At 42.6% G+C, this 16793-nt stretch overlaps 2 protein-coding genes across 2 annotated transcripts in view; one reads left to right on the top strand and one right to left on the bottom strand.

Moving 5' to 3' along the window:
* The window catches only part of LOC310811150 (serine/threonine-protein kinase 3), a 53638-nt gene extending 42701 nt beyond the window's left edge, over window positions 1-10937 (top strand). The window contains exon 11 of the mRNA XM_083679233.1: window positions 8446-10937. Coding sequence (XP_083535359.1) covers window positions 8446-8604 — 159 coding nt within the window. The 3' untranslated portion in view covers window positions 8605-10937. The remainder of the gene's footprint in view (window positions 1-8445) is intronic.
* Window positions 10938-11946: 1009 nt separating this feature from the next.
* On the bottom strand, window positions 11947-13380 carry kcns2 (potassium voltage-gated channel modifier subfamily S member 2; the record flags this gene model as incomplete). Its single annotated transcript, XM_083678207.1, has 1 exon — window positions 11947-13380. The coding sequence occupies one exon, from the start codon at window positions 13378-13380 to the stop codon at window positions 11947-11949; it is 1434 nt and encodes a 477-aa protein (XP_083534333.1).
* Window positions 13381-16793: the final 3413 nt, after the last annotated feature.

The following is a 16793-nucleotide window of genomic DNA, read 5'->3' on the forward strand; positions in this document are numbered from 1 at the left end:
CACACACGCACACACGCACACACGCACACGTGCATACACACAGTCAGAAGAGCCTTTTAGAATGCTCTCACTCAGATTCATGACCTCCCTGTGAAGAATTTCCCCTTCCCTTCATCTGTTGAATTGACTCACTATTCTTTCATGTTCGGCTTAATGTGCTTACTTGTGATTGCTGGTATATTTCCTAGAGTCTTTTGTTTACATTTCTATACGGTACCTCCCTCTATCCCTCCCTCCCTCCCTCCCTCCCTCCTTCCCCTGTCATACTGCCTGTGGGGGTGAAACATGGAAACAGAGCCTCAGTTTACAGTGGCGTGGTATAGTAAGAGCCAATGCTAAACTGTAAATCAGCCCATCCTCAAGTGCCTTTACTCTGCGTCAGTCTGCAGCAGTGAGTTCTCACAGGAGGATTGGCTCCGTGCTCTAGATGGGTTGGGAATGGCAATGAGTCCTGATTTATTATAGACCCTGCTCTTTGTATGGTTCTCATGCTACGCTGTTCATTTGTTTCAATCGCGTGCTAAATCAGTCACTCCATTGTTGTCTTTTTCTTCCCTCCATACACCGCAAGCACTTTGATGCTTTGGTACAGTAGATGATCCACATTTGGCAAATGCTGGCAGCAGTAAATAAACATTTTGAAGGCGTGAAATAAGGCATGATGAAGCCCTTCATGAAGATCTGTGGGTTCTGATCAAAAGCCAAGCTCATCGAGGATTGATCCCCGCTGTGACTCACGCAGGCTGTGAAGCAGCTAATCAATCGCACAGCCTTTCACTTGATAACAGAGTAGGCCATTAGAGAGGCACAGTGGCACACCACCAACCATCCATTCCTCACACGTCCAGACAGAGTGTCAATAGCCGTGTCAGGACAACAACCTAACACATCTTCAGATCGATACAGCCGATCTGCATCCATGGAGTCCCAGTGATCAACTGATTCCCCAGCCCAGCACCTTCCCTTTAACGAGCTGGAGAGGGAACTCCTCAGGGGCCCATCAACACTGGAGGCAGAGGACCTGAAGCTGAGGAGCTCCAGACTCCTGTGTGATCATAGCCCACAAACTACCAGTTGAGCCCTGCAAGCTGTTGCTTTGAGCGGTATTGTACCAGTTGTATTTCTTGTTTGGTTTTTCATTCGGTGATATAGGAAATGTGTGATGTGTTATTGGGCCAGGCCATGTAGTAAATCAAGGTTATACCTGCCTCTGTTCTGATGATGGATGGGAACATCATGTTTTCAGACTCAGGGAACAGAAACACAGAGAAACAAATCCCTCTAGCTGTCTTACAGTAAAAGCTTCTCAAAAGACTTCTGTGAATTGAGCCTTTAATGTAATTGGGGTGTACTTTGTTTTAATTAATTAGTCATGCTTTTTTTTTCTTCTCATTCCAACAAGACCTTCGGAGAACATAGCATGGGGTAAATGAGAAATTGAATTAGTTGTCATTAAGTTGCATTAGTTTGTCGGTTAATTAAACATCACTATCATCGTGCAGCCTGCTTTGGGTTTCAGCTTGATGACCTTGTTTTGTTGTGCTGACGAACATTTGTTTAACGTTTTTATTCCCAGATCCTCTGGTTGGTTTCTTAGTAAAACAACAAGACAATTGTTAGGCCAGTAAACCACTGTAATTTCTCGGCATATGTTTACATCATCCCCTCTGCAGATTTGAGTTGCTGCTTCAAAATGAGCAATAAGGGGGCAATACAACTATGTGGCTGCCTGCAATTTTCATGTTGTTTTTGTAATAACGAAATAATCATTCTCCTCACGTCCACCCTGGGTGTTTAAGTTGTGTCTCTAGTCTTAATGGCTGTGAAGGTTGGAGTGACGATGTTATTTTCCTGGAGGGGGGAGAGATGCTAGAAAGAGACAATTCAATGCTGCAGACAGACAGAGAGGCCTCTCTCCCTCCCTCCCTCCCTCCCTCCCTCCCTCCCTCCCCTCTCTATCAGCCCTGGATGAGATGAGCCTGAAGCCTGGCACACACCTTATCAACTGTGACAGAATATCATTAACTCCACACCCCTTCAGACAACTCTTTGTTGTGTTTAGAGGGCTCTGCCTTTAGCAAGAAGGGAAAAATAGAATTTGCTCCTGCAATGAAAAATCAGCGGTGTCGGAATGAGTAAAGCCAAAGCCTCTTTCAAAGACTCAATATAGGACATCTCTGGTAAGGCCCTCTCTTGCTCTACGATGTGCTCTCAAACTGAACCTGACCCTTACCTATAGTGTTTGAAGTATAACAAAACCTGACTTTACCTATTATGAGTTTTTTTCATACAGTAACACTTACAAACCAGGCATATAAACAGTTATAAAAAATGGTCGTCCGTGTAGGAGAGGCCCATCGCGTCGCATCACCCCCCCGCCGCCACCCCCGCCCCTCTTCCGTCCGTTGTGCCCTTTTTTGGGAAACGCCACCTTCCCTCTCATAAGTCTGTGCACGGCCCTGTAAAAGACAGCTGGGTCTCAGGGGTGGGATATGATGGGAAAGCTAAACGAGAGGACCACCAACCTCATCAAAGACTAATGAACTCTGCCAAATGACGCATACATCCCCCAGAGACTGGAAGAAGCCTTAATCCAATCCTTTTTGCAAGTAATATCGGCATGACATTTCCCAAAAGCAATCGCACCATCTGTTTCTCTGAGCGAATGTCAGCCCCTCGTTCAGTCCCGCTTGTGAGAGAGGCGACGCGATGGTTTACGCTGCAGAGGACTGAGGGAGTGCTCCCTGAGGTGGGCTCTGAGGCGTGAGGTTGTCATAGTGTTGCAGTGTCCTCACGCCACTGTACTCTCAATACACCCTGGCCCTTGGTGTGCTGCACACATGCACCGGTATTCAGATAAGTCATGGGGGTCTCCTCATTTTAAACCAGGACGCTTACGCACTCAGACTCACGCCCAGGTTTTCAGGAGCATGTCGAAATGTTGCCCAGGTGCTTTTGCTGGACTGAAGTTGACGTGCACGCCAGGCTAATGGATTAGGGTTGTCTGAGAGTTGAATACATTCTTCCTCCCTCCCATCCACAGAAATGTGGATTCAGGTTCTTTGGTATTGATTCGGGATGAAGTATTTTAGTGCATCTGTCTGTTTTTGTTATGTGGATTGAAAACGAATGCAGGATGTTACTGTTGTCTTTGTGCCACATATATAATGTCTACCCAAACCCAAACCACAACCAGCAGTCATCACACTGATAACATCAGTGGACGTTTTGCTGGCGATATCCCTAATGATGGTAAATAGGAAGAGTTGCATCTTTTAGTTAGCTGTAATCCCCCAGTTCCCTGTTGTCTCCTGTGGGCAGTGGAGCATGGCGTAGTCAGGCGCAGCATCTCCCTGCTCTTTCATGTGGGATTTCTGAATCATGGGGATGATGGGATCCTCCTAATAAGCATCTGGTACATGTTTGCTAATATGCACTGGAGGGATCAGCTCCTTGAGAAATTGCTTCCTCTTAGTTAAACAAAAGAAATTTCACCCACGTGCCCATCATCATCATCATCATCATCATCATCATTTCTCTATCTCTCCCCCCCCTCGCGGTCTCTCTCTCTCACTCCATTTATCTATCTATCTTTAAATCTCTTTCCCTTTCCCTCACTCTCTTAGTAATGTATACCTAGACTATATATGTATTTGCATTGATATTGGTATTTGCCATATACTGTAGTTTACCTAAACCCTTTTCATATATTTTGACTGGAGTTTACTGGGCTTCAGCCCAACCTGATGAGGACAGTGTTGTCTACCAGGACCACCTGAGGCTGCAGAACAGCTAGATTAGAGCCGCCCAAGGCTTTAGATAAACCATGACTAAAGAACCAATATGATTGCAGGAGGAGGATAGTTTGTCTCTGTGATTACTGCTTCATTTAGGAGAATCCCTCTGGATGAGAGAACCACTTTGCTTGTGCAATATGCAGATGCCAGGTGGATTTGAAAGGCAATTAGCAGCAGAAGACAAGGTACATTTCTGCAATTAAAACAAATTAGACAATTATCATCAGTCTCCATCAGGCACCATCAACGAATGTGGCCTCAATTGGTGTTCTAAAATGATCCAGACCAGAGGAAGTTGGGAGCTGTGGCTCATTATAGCGTATTGACAGAGGTTTTATTCATGCTGCTGTCCTGAGACACGCTCGAAAGATCTCCTCAGTCGACCTGATTTTCTGGTCATTACTTTTAAAGGCTTTTCTATCGTCATACAAACAGATGGTGGAAAGGGGACTGGCAAAGATGTGTTTTATGACCAATTTTGTCTAATCATTAGTTGTTTTTAATTGGTAATTTAACTGACCAATCCAGTTTTATGTACTGTTTTATTTTCTAATGACGGGATAGTCATTCGAGTGTGTTATGTTTTTTATCTACGTTTTTATAAATCTCATAAGTGGTTCTTAGGGAGTTTTTGTTGAAGTTGACCAGTTAATTGGATGCGTTTGTCCATTTCTCCCTGCTTTCTGGTAGTACATTCACTGTGCACCCACTGTTACAAATAAAACAGTAGTGCATTTAGGATATTTTGAGATGTTTTGCAGGGGAAAACAGCCCAGTCATTGTTTTGGAGATTGTCTAGCTGTTTGTTATTGATGATGCCATAATCCCTTTCTCAATGAGCTTCAGTGCAGGTGAAAATGACACAGCACTCAGACAGACCCGTGTTCCAGCTTACAAATCAGTCAGAGCCGCTATGCCGGGCTGCAGGGTCTCCGGAGGAAATTGACTCTGGAGAGAGGTAATCACACAGAGACGACTGCCATTCACTCATCTCCCCCTGAAGTTTGGAAAGTCAGATTCTGTCTCCTGGCTCAGTAAAGTAAAGTTGGCCAGCTAGCTGTGTTCTTGCCCTCTGCCCCCTGGGTGTGATGAATTAAATCTTAGTCTGTCAGTCTGATAGCAACAGTCTCCTTGCATCCATCATCATTGGGAATGGAATGGAGCCTGCAGTCAAACAGCAGGGGGTGTGGGCTCTCAGCATGGGGTGTGGCCTCAGCACAGGACCCAGATTGTAGGACTTTCCATTATTATTAAACTTTTATTTATTCAAGATATCCCACTGAGACCAAGGTCTCATTTTCCGGAGAGCTCTGCTTACAACATGAACAATAAAAAGTGAAAAACAACAATTATCACAACAATTTACACAATATTAATTGATTAAAACATGTACATTCCTCGAATAACAGATCATTTACAAACGTCTTAAATTGACCAATAGACACAAGATAATCTAATTTGAGTACGTTTTGAAGGTTATTCCAGGTACTCAGAGCACAGAAAACAAAGGCAGATATACCTAGTTCAGATGAAACCCGTGGAACTTTGAGGGTTAGCCAAGCTTGGGACCTGGTTTGGTACTCAGGAGAGTGTGTCTGCCATAAAAGCAATGATGTGAGGTAAAATGGGAGTTTTAAAATATCTTTTACAAATAAAAACCAATGATAAGTCCTTTTTGAAGTCAAAGACTCCCAGCCCACAAACTGATATTAAAGACAATGGTGGGTGCAGAAACCATCCCTGGAGATGAACCACAGTGTAGAGGGATAAATCTTATTATTTGAGAACTGAGGCTGCATGTACATTGTGTCACCATGATCAAGGACGGGGAGGAGCTTCACTTGGACAATCCTCCTCCTATTATCAAAGGACTTATATGTACAAAAACACAAGTTTAACTCTTGATCAAACCAACAATATTTATGTAAATGGTAAACAACAGTGGACCTTGAATCAAACCTTGTGGAATACCTTAATTAACATTGAGAAAACTAGACTGAACTCCATCTACTAAAATACATTGAGTCCTATCCTGCAGGTAATTTTCAAACCAAGCCGACTGATACAAACCAATGGCAGGTAACCTCTGTAATAGGAGGGCAAGATCAACAGTGTCAAAAGCCTTAGAGAGGTCAATACAGAGGGCTGCACAATGCTGTTTCTTATCCAGAGAGATCACAATGCCATTTATAACTCGGGAAGCAGCAGATATGGTGCCATGTCCAGACCTAAAACCTAAAACATTACTGCTAATTGACAGGTGGGATCATGACCTGGAGCTTCAACAGAATACACAATGTCCTCCATCCCGTCTATGTTACTAGCCAAGGGTACAGGGTCAGTGGATTAAGAGATTCTGTCTCATCCCTGTGAGGCACGGTGTCTCATTCTATTTTAGTTTAGAAGGGAAGGCTTGGCCACAGAAGCTCTCTCAAACTTTGTGAACCACAACTTTAAGATGTTAAGTAAGTGAGGGAGTATATTGTAGCTTTCAGTGTTGTTAAGCATTTGTTCGAACTCCTCACTCAAGAGTGGTAATGCTGTATTATGTATCATGTATTATTGCCAATAGTTTTTACTCAGTCCTGCTCTCCTTAATGTGTTTGCTTTTCTCCCATTTCTATTATTTTCAAACTGTAGCCTAATAAAAACTTGGGGTACTTTGCCTTTTAGCGCAAAATGCTTTTAGTCCATTTGAATGTGTGTGGATCTGAATGTAAATGTTTGAATTAATAAACACATTAATGATGATGTCATATTAGAGGCCATTACTACTCTGGGGGCTGAATTTTTATACAGTGCATACAGAATTACAATGTGCGGCTCCAAGTGGCTCATAACACTTAGCGAAAGCTTTTATAACTTGTTTAAATTACTTCATTAATGGAACTGGGTGGGTTGGTAACATTCAGCAGCAAAGTAAATGGAATTCAAGTTATATTGTCCTTCAAAAGGTCTCTTAGATGTTCCTTTTTCTGAATGTGAAAGTGCTGTGACGTGGGTCAGTCTACTGCATGGTAGAATTGTCCTCCTCTTTAGATTAGATGGGTTAGACTTTGCATTAGGTTTAGTACTGGTGTTTGCGGTTTAGATTAGTCATTATTCAAGAAGCAAAAACAGAAAAGCTAGAAATGGTGACTTGACAAGAATTATAGGTGAACAGTGTAAGATCAATATGAATCTCCAATATTCATTGCCCTGGCCATTTATATACATTTTTAATTTGATTGTATTTAACTTGACTCATCTTGTATTTCATCAAGTTAGATTAAACTTAGTCTGAATTAAATAACATCTTCAATAGAAAATCTCCATTAAAGATACATTTTAGTCAAGGAGTTGGCTTAATCTATGTCTGGGAAACTAGCCCTATACTGTATGTTTGATCGAATTTCATTGCCATTTTGGTTATGTGTTTCACATGCTTTGCCTCAGTATGCATGAAAGAGTAGTTTATTGGAGCTAGAAATGTTCGCTGTATAAACTCTTTTTAATTGTCACATCAAGCGCTAAAGATATACATGTCATGAATCTGTCATGAATCTGTACTCATTTGCATATGATCTATAGGTGATAATTAGTTATACCACGCTCTATTCTATGTCAAATAGATTATTTTAAGGTGTTCACACAGATCAGAAGTAACAGGGGGGAGAAAAACGCATGCAAAGATGCCATCTACCCACACTGTTTAAGCAGAGTGATAGTAACAGATGGCAATGTGCAACAACACAGAACCTTTGCTTAGTAACAGACTTTATACTGCCACCACAGAACAGCCTGGAGACACCATGATTCTGCAAGCTTCAATAGCCTCACCATTAGCTACACTATCATCTAGTTTCATGCGCATTGCTACAAGCCTTGGAAACATTTGGTACAATTTTCTGTCCTGCTGCAGTGATATGCGCTTTCATGTGTGGAGAGAATGTTTTCTTCTTCCCTCCAAGCAATCCCTGTATGTTCTGTATGAATTTCAGCCGATCCGTGTTATGATGGATATTCTTTGTCGTTTAACATTTTTAGGCTGTGTGGTTATTCTTGCGAAGGAAGGAAGCAGACATTTGTTGTACCTTCTCCTAATGACTTTCTAAACCATCTGTTGTGTGGAGCGGCCGTGTGCCAGAGAAAGCAAGGCAGACTTTCTCATCTGTCTCTACAGTAATGATACAGGTGCTGGGAGACAGCAGACCCAGGGAATAGACATCTCCATCTTCTCCCAGACACTAGTCTGACCTGTCCTGGGGCTAACTCATCCCTCTCTCTGGCACTATCTAGAATATGTATCAAACTGCGTGAACTTGCTGATGGCATAAATACCGGTAGGCATGACATTGGCAAACTCTGAGGTTATTGAATAGAGTGAAGTTGCAGCTGTACCAGTGGAGGCTGGTGGAGGGGGAAATTCCGTTCCATGCATTACAATGAGCCCGTCCTCCGATTTCTCCCTCCACCAGCATCCCCTGAGCTGTACATTGAAGTTTTTCAGGAGGGGGTAATGTTTTATTTTTGAACTGTTCATAGACGTGCTCAGTAGTGATTTATGGTTAGTAACAACTGCTCTCTCTCTCTCTCTCTCTCTCTCTCTCTCTCTTTCTTTCTCTCTCTCTCTCTCTCTCTCTCTCTCTCTCCCTCTCTCTCTATACAGCTGAAGAACCTGAGCTTTGAGGAGCTGCAGCTGCGTCTGACCGCTCTGGACCCCATGATGGAGCGAGAGATTGATGAGCTGAGGCAGCGCTACACAGCCAAGAGACAGCCCATCCTGGATGCGATGGACACCAAGAAACGAAGACAGCAGAACTTTTGAAGGGTGTGAGAGGCTACCAGCTAGCCTTGAACACAGCTGAGATCTTCTTACAGGAGGAACAGTGCTCCCTGCCTACTTCTTCCCTGAGCCTCTTTTCCCAGGTGAAATGCTAACACCACATCCTCTGATGAGGCACATCTCCTGACCTTGTATACTCTTCACTCTTCAGTGTCACTCACTGCTCTCAGGTGTATCGTCATCCAAAGACCGCAGGTCCCAACATCAGCAGCAGCACCACCAGAGTCTTCTTTACCCCTCTGATGCCTGTCCATTCCACAGTTCCCATAGGAAACTGACTCTCAGACCTCAGTATTATCACTTGGGTTCCAAATGCTCTTGTCCACTCTCAGCCACCGTACCTTCTTGGCTGTCCTTAATCCTCAACTGACTGACACTCAGAGCTTTGTGGACAACATAGAAAGATATTTGACACTGATGATAATACCCATCCTAATATATTGTATTTATTGATACTGTACTGTATGAAGTGTCTTGAAACATTTATAATGACTGTGTATTTTCTATATAATTTCCTCCATAGGTGTGAAAATATGGGGTTTATAAATGCTTTAAACCAAATATGTTAATGAAAAACGTATTTGATTGTAAGGTTGTGATGCAATCATATTTGTGCCTTATAAAGGTTTAATGTTTGTTTTCAAAGGGGTGTTTGTACTTCTCAATTGCTCATTCATAAATATGTATTGTAAGGGAAGGCTATTAATCAATCAACAAGAATCCTATTTTAGGGAATATCAGGGATACATCATAATGGTCTCTGAGTGATTACAGTACCACTATCATCACCTACTGTATATAGTACACTCTTAGAAAACAAAGGTTCTTAGGGGTTCTTTATGGCACCATTGAGGTGCGACAAAGTGTTTTATAGAATCAAACCAAATGTCATCAAAGAGGTGCTTTTTGGAACCTTTTCATGAAAAATTTGCTTTTTGGAACCTTTTCATGAAGAATTTGCTTTTTGGAACCTTTTCATCAAAGAGGTGATATTTGGAACCTTTTTGCCTCATTCTCATTCTATGCAAAGCACCTGTTTAAAGGTGAAATGTCACATGAACACAAGCACAGATCATCAGATTAGTGTAATACAAGGGAAGACACCCAATGCATTTCAGTTACTGATATTCCCATTCCAAAGTTACAGTAACATTCTTAAAACATGATTTGTATTGTGCTCCAGAGTGCATGCTGCATCTATAGTGTAGTGTTGATTCATGATCAGTCTGTCATTTTTCTGCTCCACAAACAGAACTACAGTAATATCACTTACAGAAAGAAATGCACTATTTTTTTCTATCTTGAATTCTATTATTGACTATTTCTGTTACCTGGTATGCTGTGCCTTTATTCTCTTTATTTCTTAGAAATGTGCTTCCCAATATAGTGCTTATTATTCCTTTATGTCTCAGGAGGACCTTTGACTATCGCTTTTGTTTCTTTCCTTGTTTGGCCTGTTGGTATGGTAAAAAGTAATCCACTGCCACATTCATACTGTAGCTCAACTGTTTTTTTGTGAGGTAGGATCTGTTGTGCTTTAGACTTGTTCCCTGAGGAAATGTCTTTAAAGGTTTATAAGTAAACAAAAGGAAACAGTTTTAATTGGCCTCTGAAGGCAAGGATTATTTTCCCATAAGCTTCCAGGGAAAAAATAAAATAACAAGCACTATGCATTATGTGGAAAGGAAGAGTTTGTCATGGATAGTTTATCATAACTTCAAATCTGTTGCTATGCTCACTTTAAATAGCATTCTCCCTGCCACGCCTTTCACTAATATCTTTTGAGGGAATCAATTTGTCCCACTGTAAACACTTTATCACCTCAACTCAAGTCTTCCATAAATCAAATCAAAAATGGGGAACTTTTTCATTTTGTCATTTAATTTGATCTGAGATTTCACAGCTAAGCAGTCCATTTTACAACTCATAGTCACCTTTTATCTGATCAATGGATGTCATGTTTTAGCACTGCAGATAAAACACCACTGCTCTCAATTCAGAATGTCATCCTTTGCACATGAGCCTTGCTTTAATGACTGAAAATCTCCTTTCAAATCATAATAGTGAATTTTGTCCGTTAGGGTCAATAGCGCAAAAACGATTAACCGCATACATCATTTCTCTTTTCCTCTGCCTGTCAGTCATTCCATCCCCTCCACATTGAAGCAGATTAGGTAGACTGCTCATGTTATTGAGCTACAGTATGAGTCATGTGCATATAAGCTGTCCAACGACAGGACACACAAGCGGTGGTGCCGTGATTTTTCCCTCTGTGTTGTTTTTGTTACTGAATGGATAATGATTCCAGTGCTCATTGTGTCTAAAATAAAAATGACAGAAGAATTACTCATAGGTGCCTAGCAAAGGCCTATTTCACCCTTTTTTTGTATAAAACGTAATTCAATACTTCTAGCTAAAACCGAGTTTCTACATGTAAAATACCTATCTAACTCTGTCTCCTCTCTCTTGAATTCAGTTGTGGTCAATGATTGCCTACAGTACATTCCTTCCTCACTAGCGGCAGCTACAGAGGGAGAAAAGTGGATAAGCTAATCGAAACAGATAAGCTTTGCTGAGGCACAGTCAAAGAACCCATTCAATTGAAACACTTTGAACCTTTACAGAAAAATTGAGATCACACATGTATGTATAAGGTATACTCAACATACAGTATATCACATGCCAGACTGTTCTCTCTATAAGAAATGGTCTCTATAAGAAATGGTGTGCTGAAACATAATCATTTATTTGTCCTTTAATATGTTTTTCTGTGTATAGCTATACACACAGCTGAAGTTCTCTTGTCGCAGTACAACAGTTACACATCAATACTCTTTCAAAAGAGACACGCTATACTTTAAAGCTATACTTTGGACATATCACAAGATTCACAACGAGTATACTTGAGGGGTACACTTTCATTACATAACTTGTGATGCAGCCCATGACCTCGACCACCACAACTGCCAAATTCCTCCTTTACTGACGATTTTTAATGAATTTTACTTTTTAATGAGTAAGCTTATTGTACTCCGTGAATTGCCACAAACATACAGTATAGTTTTCAGGCTGTCAATGTATCCTCTTTCTAATGATGATACACAGATAAACACTTGACTCCACTGAGGTGAGAGACTGGGGAAGTCAGTATCATAGGTCGCGCCTCCAACATAACTTCAGGACATTGGACAGCTCCTCATGCAGCGCTTGTCGATCGGCTACATAGAATGAACACTGGCACAAAGTGTCCCTCATTTGTTTTCATCGTTCCCTGTCAGGGCGGGGGGGGGGGGTGCTCTCAGTCTGGGCGCTGACTCACAGAGCTTAATGTATGGACTCATTAAGGCTGTGTTCACTTGGTGAACTACGACTCATATTTGACAAACTTGCCATGAGTGATTTCACCTTGTGTGCGTAATAGTTCCGTAGATTGACAGAGGGGACTTCTTTTATCCCCTCATCGAAGTCGCAGCTCCGCATAGCAATTTCTAACTGTTTCTGTCTTTTGTAGAAGAGGGAGAATTTATTAAATATGAGCGTTATGGGAAGCACAACGACGAGGATGCCAGCGAGGATACACGCCGAAGCGGTCAGCTTCCCAGCGATGGACTCCGGGACCACGTCGCCGTATCCCACGGTGGTCATGCTCACAGTCGCCCACCACCAGCATGCGGGGATGGTAGAGAAATCTTCGCTGTCCTCTTTCTCCACGGTGTAGGCCATCACGGAGAAAAAAGACACCCCCACCGCCAGGTACAGAAGCAGCAGGCCCACTTCTTTGTAGCTGTTCTTGAGCGTGGCCCCGAGAGAGCGCAGCCCGGTGGAGTGGCGCGCGAGTTTCAGGATACGGAAAATCCTCATCAGCCTCAACACCTGCGCCACGCGCCCAAGGTTAGCCAGGGCGGGGCTGCTCTCCACCACCAGGTTTATGAGGAGCGTCAGGTAGAACGGCAGTATCGACACCAGATCTATCACGTTCAAGGGATGCACGAAGAAGTGAACGAGATCTGGGGCCACTGCGAACCTCGCAACCAGCTCGAAGGTGAACCAACCTATACCAAAGTGCTCCACTATCTCAAACCTGGGATCCTCCAATGGTTCCCCTTCACTGTCGATTAGAGTAAACTCAGCCATGCTGTTCATACACATGGTGGCAATAGAACCCAGTACGACGAGGATGGAGAGTATGCTTATAATACGGCTGGCGATGGAATACCCAGGGTTGTCGAGCATCAACCAAATCCGCCGTCGGGCACTCCCCAAGGGCTGCTTGTCAAACTTGGTGGCATCGTTGTAGAATTCTAAAATCTCGTCGAAGGAGGACGTGGTGCTGCCCTCCTCACTCCTGTCATCCCAGTCCTCGCGTTCTGGTTCCATTTTTCTGCAGTGATAAGCATTGCTGCAACAAGAGTCGATGAAGAACTCGTTGATGCCCCAGTACTCTATTTCTTGACTGAAAGAGAAAATACAGAGTTCTGCCATGACGTGCAACCGGCCCGTGTTGTAGAAATTCAAGACATAAGGAAACAGTGCAGGGTTCCTGTCGAAATAAAACTCTTTTTCAGTGTCATCATAATCGTCGCACAACTCTAGAATCGACTCTTTTGATTGACAGTGCAATAAACGAGCCAGTCTAGTCTCTGGGAATCGAGACAGCAGATTGGACAGGAGTCTCTTCTTGAACCCTCCGACATTAATGCGTATGGCATTGTCCTCAATGTAAGGTCCACTCAGCTCCTCAAGACTCTGTCCTGTCATGTCTTCTGGCGAGAGGACTGCTCGGGGCTGAAGGTAACAGATCCTGCGAGACAGACGACGAGACACACAGTGGAGAGAGGGTTACAATCGTTATGGAAAGTAGGCTAAGCAAAGCCATGCAAATTCTTTGTTGTAGCCTAGTCGACGATGGGGACAGAATGATGAATGAATGAATTTGTTCTATTATTGAGGGAACAACTGATAGCCTCAGTAGGCTTCATGCCTTTGTGAAAACATGAAGATTTACGCAGCATTTTGGGATTGGACAAAATACACAACTATATTGGCAGTGGCTCTGAATGAGTGATTCATTCTGTTTTCATAGACAGATTTAGTTTATATCATAACATTACTTTGGACTTCCTTGAAATGATCAACATTTGCCTACAAATTAAATGTTTACATTATTTAAATGAATGATAAACATTGCTAACAATGTTACACACAATGTTACAATGTTAAATTCAAGGAGGAACAAAACATTACATAGACCTTACTTTATTTAACGCCCTTTTCACAATCTTCGTCTACACAACGGGTGTGCATGGCAACTCCATTAAGGGCATTGTGTTTCACGGACCCAGTGAGCAAGTTTGATAGGCTACGTAGATGTATATTTCTGTGACTCCAGTTTGCTTTGAAGAAGGCGTTCTGATGTCTGTCATGTGTTGTAGCCTGGATAGAGGGGTTTCCCGACAGTGAAGCAGTCAGCAGTGCGATGTTTTTCTCAAGACATAAAAGATGTGTCCTCCCCCGGCTTCCCGTATTTACATCGTTTAAATCACAATCACCAGTCGTACGTCTTCATCAAACATAGTAACGCTCCAGGTGCTTTTGTTTTGTGAGGGAATTCCTCGGGTCAACATTCAACCCTGCTCTGTTGCTGCGCAGCAACACGTACCGTACCGCCCTCAGAGTGATTTCAACACCTCCGTGGTGCTGAAAGGGACAGCTCCGGGAGAGGAGTCACGAATATTTAAGCATGCGCGCCGCGCGCCGCGCGCCTAGCACAGAGGTCGTCATCTTGAAATTAGGTAACCGCGTAGCTTATTTTGGTAGACAGATGACTTGTGCAAATGTTAGAATGGATTCGTGAGGCTGACAATGTGGGGATGTTGATCTAATCCGCTGTCACATAAATCAATTGAATTATCCGATATAATGCTGTTGGCCAGAATTTCAGCATGTCTGAATGACGGATTATTGTTGTATGCTGAAATAGAATCAACTATAAAATAAAACCTAGGGTGCATTTTTTTCTTGGAGAATGGTTCCTAACATGTCACTAGGCTACTGTATATCCACCTAAGGCATAGACTAATTTACAAATGTGAACACAGATTACTTGAAGACCACTGTTTGTGTGCTTATTAGTTTGGCACAACGTGTACAATGGGATGAAACAGTGCCTTCTAACCCTAACCCTTCTCACTGAAAGCTAATCCTTTCGTTACACGTCACAGTGTGTGATTAAGGTGACAAGCAGCACATACTGTACTGATTCACAATGTTAAGTACTTCTCACTGACAGATCCTCTCCTCGTGATTGTGATGGAGGATAGAATCAGAGTCAGGTCAGGTTTTCAAAGCTTATCCAGTCTACTGACGGCAGTCACTGTCTACCAAGGAGATGTCCCTGCTCATTGTATGTCTAGTGACAGCCTTACTGTGATCAAATGGCCCTTTGGATGAAATAGTGCTTTGTATAGTACATAGCTCAGTGATCTGAACTGGTCTCCAGTACACTTAAATAGATAACACCCTGAATGTCAAGCAATTCATGTGGCAGTGTATTAGAATGATGGCGCTTACACACAAGTCCTTGGCTGGTTTTCAAAAGGCAAAATATGCCACAGAAGTCCACTTTATTCAGAATCTGTGGTAATAAGACTTCTGTGTTTTAAATCTCTGTCGATGCTGCTCATACTTGGCAGGAGTTTCAGTATGTTTGAATCTCTCACAAGGCTCACATCGTTTGAGGGGGACGTGAGTTGACATAGTAAATTCAGCTATAAAAGAAAAGACAGTTTAATGTTTTCCCCAGGCATGACTGTTGAACAAAGGAGAGGGAAATAAATGGTCTCCGCATTGAAATGATCAATAACCAAAATGTTAGGCCCGTCTGACCTTAAATCATTCCAAATAAACAATGTATACACATAGTTATGGCCCACTGACAGCAAAATATAATGCCAAATTTCTTCTTACATTCAACCATGTAGCTTTGGGAGTGAATCGTGTTAGAAAACTGCATTGAGATTCATAGACTGAAGCCTCGATGCCAGTCTTTTCCCCCTAAGTCAATTTCCAGAAGCGTAGTTAAGAAGATTTAGGGAGTTTGATATGCTTGATTCTTGCAATAAGGGTTTTCAAAATGGGGAACTTCAACCGTATCCTTCCAGCTCAGCACAGAGCACAATCAATCAAGCTGGGGTTTTTTTGGATTCTTCCATCGCTTTAAATCCCCCTCCTTCACTTACCCTGTTATTTCTCTAACCATATCATCCTGCTTGAGAGGAGGCAAATCACAGTGTTTCCCTTTTGTGAGGTTGAAGATGAGTTTTCCTTCATACCCTGTCAGTTATAGTGATATAGAGATGGAGTGATGGAGCGTGAGGGGCTATCTCTCCATCTCCTCTCTCCTTCAAAGCCTGAGGTGCAGGCTGGAGTGAGATTGTCTGCAGTGTGCGTAGGAGTTTTGATGTGGACTTCATCTGCTGTTCTCTCCATCTTCAGTTTCGCAGCATATTTCTCTCTCTCTCTCTCTCTCTCTCTCTCTCTCCCTCTCTCTCTCTCTCCCTCTCTCTCTCCCTCTCTCTCTCTCTCTCTCTTTCAGATTTGGGGGGGGTGAAATCAGTTGTCAATGGTTAACAATATGCTGACCTAATTCGTGACAGCCAACATCAGGTGGTCATTTCAGGATTCGGATTTAACCCCACTGCATCCTGGGAGAAACTTTAACCACTGTGAGATTAGGCTGTTAAGGGCTCCGCGGATGATAAATGTTGTCAGTAAAGTTTGCCATATGTTGAATTCTGAACACCTGCCAATGTCTCACATCATCTGGGCCTGCGGAGCGAGGCCAAGGTTGAAGGATAGGCTGAGTCTTGTGAGAGATTTATTCTAGCAGTAAAGAAAATCTGTTAAGTCATGTTGCTTAAACATATGCCTATGAAATAAAACCTGCTCTGTGATTTCATCTTCTCCGCCTTCACGCATAGATAATCACATCACATTGGGCCTGAGTTTGGGAGTGCAGTGGCGGCTGTCTGACTCAGCTGTCTGAAAAGTATACCTGTCATGGGGCTGTGAAGATTAATCTATCAAATATTAATTTTATTTTTGTTCAGTGGTTTCTTATGCCTGACAAGATGAGTTAATTTGCTCTCATATCTAACAAGAAATGTGCATTA

This window comes from Argentina silus (assembly GCF_951799395.1).
Source record: "Argentina silus genome assembly, chromosome: 10".
NCBI classification, from domain to species: Eukaryota; Metazoa; Chordata; class Actinopteri; order Argentiniformes; family Argentinidae; genus Argentina; species Argentina silus.